Source organism: Oncorhynchus clarkii, chromosome 16 (genome assembly GCF_045791955.1).
Source record: "Oncorhynchus clarkii lewisi isolate Uvic-CL-2024 chromosome 16, UVic_Ocla_1.0, whole genome shotgun sequence".
Taxonomy (NCBI): Eukaryota; Metazoa; Chordata; class Actinopteri; order Salmoniformes; family Salmonidae; genus Oncorhynchus; species Oncorhynchus clarkii.
The window spans coordinates 4,371,969-4,379,468 of record NC_092162.1 but is presented as its reverse complement, the minus strand read 5'-3'; the positions used below and the strand labels follow the sequence as shown (position 1 = coordinate 4,379,468).

General features: G+C 45.5%; 1 protein-coding gene across 1 annotated transcript in view; it reads right to left on the bottom strand.

The window, feature by feature from the left end:
• Positions 1–7,500, bottom strand: part of LOC139367876 (zinc finger MIZ domain-containing protein 1-like) — a 272,212-nt gene that overhangs the window by 130,965 nt on the left and 133,747 nt on the right. Inside the window, exon 2 of the mRNA XM_071106227.1 lies at positions 6,018–6,133. Coding sequence (XP_070962328.1) covers positions 6,018–6,086 — 69 coding nt within the window. The 5' untranslated portion in view covers positions 6,087–6,133. The remainder of the gene's footprint in view (positions 1–6,017; positions 6,134–7,500) is intronic.

Here is a 7,500-nt window from a genome sequence, read left to right as displayed (position 1 = left end):
TACTATTTAAAACCAGGTCTGTTCCTCTCCTCTGTAAGAGACAGGAAGGGGGGGAAAAGCAGCAGACTAGTTACAGTCAGAAGGTTTGTCTTCTTCTCTTTAGGTGGCAGTAGAGGTCAGCATTGGATTAGCCTCCAAATCCATTGGTAAAGGCAGCGTTTGACAAGGGCCAGATGAAACCAGTCTTGTGTATTTCATATGGACCATTTCCCTGCAGAGTAAATCTTTGTTCAGGGTAGGGGCGGGTGTATGTTTGTGCACTGTGTGTGTGTGTGTGTGTGTGTGTGTGTGTGTGTGTGTGTGTGTGTGTGTGTGTGTGTGTGTGTGTGTGTGTGTGTGTGTGTGTGTGTGTGTGTGAAGGGGGTTAAGAGCATGTGAATCCTGCTGTTGGATAGAGTCAGCTCTGGAGAAACTCACATTCAGAGATGCTAAATATAGATTAGACTGGAAGATAAACACACACTCAATCAGTGTACCAAGGATGGGGGGAGGGGGAGAGGTAGATGAGAGAGAGAGAGGAGATGGAGAGGAGAGAGAGAGAGATGGAGAGGAGAGAGAGAGAGAGAGGAGATGGAGAGGAGAGAGAGAGAGAGAGGAGATGTAGAGAGAGAGAGAAGAGAAGAGAGAGGTAAATGAGAGAGAGAGGAGACAGAGAGAAAGAGAGAGAGGAGAGATGGAGAGGAGAGAGAGGGAGAGATGGAGTGGAGAGATGAGATGTAGAAGAGAGAGAGAGAGAGAGGAGAGATGGAGAAGAGAGAGAGGGAGAGATGAGATGTAGAAAGAGAGAGAGAGAGAGAGAGAGAGAGAAGAGAAGAGAGAGGTAAATGAGAGAGAGAGGAGACAGAGAGAAAGAGAGAGAGGAGAGATGGAGAGGAGAGAGAGGGAGAGATGGAGTGGAGAGATGAGATGTAGAAGTGAGAGAGAGAGAGAGAGGAGAGATGGAGAAGAGAGAGAGGGAGAGATGATATTTAGAAAGAGAGAGAGAGAGAGAGAGAGAGAGACATAAAAGAGAGAGGTAAATGAGAGAGAAAGGAGACAATGAGAGAAAGAGAGGGATGGAGAGATGGAGAAGAGAGAGAGGGAGAGAAGAGATGTAGAAAGAGAGAGGTAGATGAGAGAGAGAGGAGACAGAGAGAGAAAGAGAGAGAGGAGAGATGGGAAGTAGAGAGATAAATATATATAGAGAGAAGGAGGAATTGTTTGGAGGGATATGTTATGTATAGAGGAGGTAAAACATAAAACACCATTATCACTGTGGCTTGTAGTGATTACTGTTCAACACCAGTATCACTGTGGCTTGTAGTGATTACTGTTCGACACATTATCACTGTGGCTTGTAGTGATTACTGTTCTTTGCACTCAGAACAATTGGTCACACCAAGTGTGTTAACGGCTGCTGCTCTTGCTGCGCTCGCTTGGCACTGCCACCTCGCAGATGATGCCTCTTTCTCCAGCCAAAACCCACCAATCAAGCCTAACTAGTGGCCAAGAGACATACCCACTATCCCCTGGGCGGGAGACTGCTCCAACATGTTTACACACTCCAGAACAGCCAGAAATACACAGAGAGACATAGAGAGACGCGGAGAGACGCGGAGAGACACAGAGAGACACGGAGAGACACGGAGAGACACGGAGAGACACGGAGAGACATGGAGAGACATGGCGAGACTGCTCCAACATGTTTACACACTCCAGAACAGCCAGAAATACACAGAGAGACATAGAGAGACGCGGAGAGACACGGAGAGACACAGAGAGACACGGAGAGACACGGAGAGACACGGAGAGACACGGAGAGACACAGAGAGACATGGAGAGACACGGAGAGACACGGAGAGACACGGAGAGACATGGAGAGACATGGAGAGACTGCTCCAACATGTTTACACACTCCAGAACAGCCAGAACTACATAGAGAGACATAGAGAGACACGGAGAGACACGGAGAGACACAGAAAGACACGGAGAGACTGCTCCAACATGTTTACACACTCCAGAACAGCCAGAGAGACACGGAGAGACGTGGAGAGACACGGAGAGACGCGGAGAGACACGGAGAGACACGGAGAGACACGGAGAGACTGCTCCAACATGTTTACACACTCCAGAACAGCCAGAGAGACACGGAGAGACACGGAGAGACACAGACTGATACTGTCACGTATGTCTCGGGATGCAGCCGCCTTACAGACGAAATGATTGACAATTAGTGTATATTCTTTTTTTAAATGTTACCTTTATTTAACTAGGCAAGAACAAATTCTTATTTTCAATGAATACTGTTGGACTAATGATTACACCCTAGGTCAGCTAGATGCAGGCAAGAGGTGATACTGTTGGACTAATGACTACACCCTAGGTCAGCTATATGCAGGTAAGACTGGACTAATGATTACACCCTAGGTCAGCTAGATGCAGGTAAGACTGGACTAATGATTACACCCTAGGTCAGCTAGATGCAGACAAGAGGTGATACTGTTGGACTAATGATTACACCCTAGGTCAGCTAGATGCAGGCAAGAGGTGATACTGTTGGACTAATGATTACACCCTAGGTCAGCTAGATGCAGGTAAGACTGGACTAATGATTACACCCTAGGTCAGCTAGATGCAGGTAAGACTGGACTAATGATTACACCCTAGGTCAGCTAGATGCAGGCAAGAGGTGATACTGTTGGACTAATGATTACACCCTAGGTCAGCTAGATGCAGGTAAGACTGGACTAATGATTACACCCTAGGTCAGCTAGATGCAGTAAGACTGGACTAATGATTACACCCTAGGTCAGCTAGATGCAGGTAAGAGGTGATACTGTTGGACTAATGATTACACTCTAGGTCAGCTAGATGCAGGTAAGACTGGACTAATGATTACACCCTAGGTCAGCTAGATGCAGACAAGAAGTGATACTGTTGAACTAATGATTACACCCTAGGTCAGCTAGATGCAGTAAGACTGGACTAATGATTACACCCTAGGTCAGCTAGATGCAGGTAAGAGGTGATACTGTTGGACTAATGATTACACTCTAGGTCAGCTAGATGCAGGTAAGACTGGACTAATGATTACACCCTAGGTCAGCTAGATGCAGGCCAGAGGTGATACTGTTGGACTAATGATTACACCCTAGGTCAGCTAGATGCAGGCAAGAAGTGATACTGTTGAACTAATGATTACACCCTAGGTCAGCTAGATGCAGGTAAGAGGTGATACTGTTGGACTAATGATTACACCCTAGGTCAGCTAGATGCAGACAAGAAGTGATACTGTTGGACTAATGATTACAACCTAGGTCAGCTAGATGCAGGTAAGAGGTGATACTGTTGGACTAATGATTACACCCTAGATCAGCTATATGCAGGCAAGAAGTGATACTGTTGGATTAATGATTACACCCTAGGTCAGCTAGATGGGTGCAAGTGTGTATTGAACGTGTCAATGTCTTTCACCTAATTTACTCAAAATTCTCTCAACCTGTGTGCCCCTACGTTGTAAACGTTCATTCATAGGCTAGGTTGTAGCAACCTCATGATGGATAAAGGGAAAATGTGAGTATCATGTAGTAGCCTAAACCTATCGATGTTACATTGAACTGGGTGAATGGAATATGAATGACAGTCATCCAATATGCTGTAATAGAAATAAGGCCACGCTCCCTCATCTTTAATGGCACCGACCACCACTGTTGTGCTAGTCTCTCTCTCTGTGTGTGTGTGTGTGTGTGTGTGTGTGTGTGTGTGTGTGTGTGTGTGTGTGTGTGTGTGTGGCATCCGGATAAACTCGCTCACTTAGCACAACAGCAGCAGCAGCAGCAGCCCAGAATGCATTGCAACAGCAGTAGCTCTGCCCCCCCCCCCTCATGAGACGTAATGACATCTCTCCTTATGTGTTTATACAGTGATATTACAAGCAACAGTAAATACTACAGTGTTTTGAGTGGTGTACATAACAACCCATAGAAACAGAACCAAAAGCACAGAACACATTATTGTGAACAGATAACCTGTAATCTACAACCTGGCTCCCTATTCCCTATGTATTGACCAATTAGATTTGGTTAGGTGTGGGTGGTCCTTTTGATGGCCAATTCTACACAATTTAAATAAAATGTTGCTGTTTTAAAGCAAGTTTAATGCATTTCTACCCATTTTACCATGTGGTGGAAAGAAAATATTATTTTTTTTACATTTTAACCCACATTTTCTGCAATTCTACTCATTTTGCCATGATTATGATGTCTGAGTGAGGTTCGAGGCCCCTGAGCACGTGGCCTGCCAGGTTGGTATTCAGCCATGATTACTACACGTTTAGATAGCTTGCTAGGCTAACCTGCTAATGTAAAAAAAATATTACTACACGTTTAGATAGCTTGCTAGGCTAACCTGCTAATGTAAACAAATGATTACTACACGTTTAGATAGCTTGCTAGGCTAACCTGCTAATGTAAAAAAAAAGAAAGATTACTACACATTTAGATAGCTGGCTAGGCTAACCTGCTAACCTGCTAATGTAAAAAAAATATTACTACACGTTTAGATAGCTTGCTAGGCTAACCTGCTAATGTAAAAAAAAATGTTAGCTGACTAATTGACTGACTGATTCAGCCACATTTCCATCCATAGCTTTTATGTGAGTAAAGTCTGTAAAAACAAAAAAATCACGACAGCTTGATGGAAACAGGAAGTTCCGGTGCGTTTTTTATAAATGCAGACGGATAATTTGTTCGTTTGACACGGTGGGATCGTTTTGAGTCTGTAAAATGTACGATGGGAATTTTTAAAATGTGAAAATATTGATATAATAGCCATCATATGGAAGTAAAGTTGGATTCACTCTGGAAAACATGTTGTTTATTAGGCTACAGATGAAATAAATTATGATGAAAGGACACACGATGAGAATACCCCATGATGACAATGCGAAAACTTGTTTTCTGAATTTGAAATTTAAATAAAGAAATATCTCATTTACATAAGTATTCACACCCCTGAGTCAATACTTTGTAGAAGCACTTTTGGTGCTGATTATATCTTGGAGTAGTCTTGGGTCTGTATCAGCTTTGATTTGTCTGGATTTGGGGATTTTCTCCTCTTCTGTTAAATTACACTGAACAAAAAACAAACGCACAGCTTCCCTAGTGGCACAGTGCTGTGAGATTCCAGGTTCTGTCGCAGCCGTCCGCGACCGGGAGACCCATGGGGCGGCGCACAATTGGCCCAGCGTCGTCCGGGTTAGGGGAGGGTTTGGCCAGTAGGGATGTTCTTGTCCCATCGCTCTCTAGCGACTCCTGTGGTTGGCCCGGTGCAGTGCACGCTGACACGTTCACCAGGTGTACAGTTCTTTCTCCGACACATTGGTGCGGCTGGCTTCCGGGTTAAGCAGGCAAGAAGCAGTGTGGCTTGGCTGGGTTGTGTTTCGGTGGACGCACGGCTCTCGACCTTCGCCTCTCCTGAGTCCGTAACAGTGATGAGACAAGACTGTAACTACCAATTGGATACCATGAAATCGGGGAGAAAAAGGGTGATTTTTTTTTATTTTTTATAAAACTAAGAGTATAAACGCAACTATTTTGAAACCGCTTTGCACACTCTTGGCATTCTCTCAACCAGCTTCATGAGGTAGTCAACTGGAATGCATTTCAATTAACAGGTGTACCTTGTTAAAAGTTAATTTGTGGAATCTCATTCCTTCTTTAAATTGTGACTAGGGGGCAGTATTTTCATTTTTGGAAAAAAAAACATTCCCGTAGTAAACGGGATATTTTGTCAGGACAAGATGCTAGAATATGCATATAATTGACAGCTTAGGATAGAAAACACTCTACAGTTTCCAAAACTGTAAAAATATTATCTGCGTGTACAACAGAACTGATGTTGCAGGCGAGAGCCTGAGAAAAATCCCCCGTTGGGGTCCCCAGGATCCAGTCTGGGAAATGCTGCTGTAACTATTTATAAACACTAGTTAGTGAATTTTCGTCCATCAGGGACCATGTTGGAAACAAGTGGAAACTCACCTGTTTGATACATAACAGACGGTCGATGGTCTGCTGGATGTGTCTGTCCATCGACGGAATGGAGGTCATTATGTCCCTCTTTGACCTCTACCTTCCAGCCATTAAACTAGTGACCTCTGGAAGAGAAGAGAGAGAGACAAAGACATTAAACTAGTGACCTCTGGAAGAGAAGAGAGAGAGACAAAGACATTAAACTAGTGACCTCTGGAAGAGAAGAGAGAGAGACAAAGACATTAAACTTAGTGACCTCTGGAAGAGAAGAGAGAGAGAGACAAAGACATTCAACTAGTGACCTCTGGAAGAGAAGAGAGAGAGAGACAAAGACATTAAACTAGGGATCTCTGGACGAGAAGAGAGAGAGAGAGACAAAGACATTAAACTAGTGACCTCTGGACGAGAAGAGAGAGAGAGAGACAAAGACATTAAACTAGTGACCTCTGGACGAGAAGAGAGAGAGAGAGACAAAGACATTAAACTAGGGATCTCTGGACGAGAAAAAAACTGGATATTGCAGTGTGAATGTCTGTGTGTGTGTGTCTGTGCCTCTGTGAGTAGTGTGTGTTAGGAGGGATCTGGCAGGTGTGTGGAAGGAGAGAGGTAGAGCTATTGATTTGACAGCATTCCTCTCAGTCACAGTGACACTCTCAACAAGCCCTGGCGGTGGCCTCTCACACTGTCTGACTGACTGACTGACTGACTGACTGGCTGTCTGACTGGCTGACTGACTGGCTGTCTGACTGACTGACTGACTGGCTGTCTGACTGGCTGACTGACTGGCTGTCTGACTGACTGACTGACTGGCTGTCTGACTGGCTGACTGACTGACTGACTGGCTGACTGGCTGTCTGACTGACTGACTGACTGACTGACTGGCTGTCTGACTGGCTGGCTGACTGACTGGCTGTCTGACTGTCTGACTGTCTGACTGACTGACTGACTGACTGGCTGTCTGACTGGCTGACTGGCTGGCTGTCTGACTGGCTGACTGGCTGACTGACTGTATGACTGTCTGACTGTCTGACTGACTGACTGATTGGCTGTCTGACTGGCTGACTGACTGGCTGTCTGGCTGTCTGACTGACTGGCTGTCTGACTGACTGTCTGACTGACTGTCTGACTGGCTGACTGGCTGGTTGACTGATTGACTGTCTGACTGTCTGTCTGACTGACTGACTGGCTGACTGACTGTCTGACTGTCTGACTGTCTGACTGACTGACTGACTGACTGGCTGTCTGACTGGCTGACTGGCTGACTGACTGGCTGTCTGGCTGTCTGACTGACTGGCTGTCTGACTGACTGTCTGACTGTCTGACTGGCTGACTGGCTGGTTGACTGATTGACTGTCTGACTGTCTGTCTGACTGACTGACTGGCTGTCTGTCTGACTGACTGGCTGGCTGGCTGTCTGACTGACTGACTGGCTGTCTGACTGACTGGCTGGCTGTCTGACTGGCTGGCTGGCTGTCTGACTGACTGACTGGCT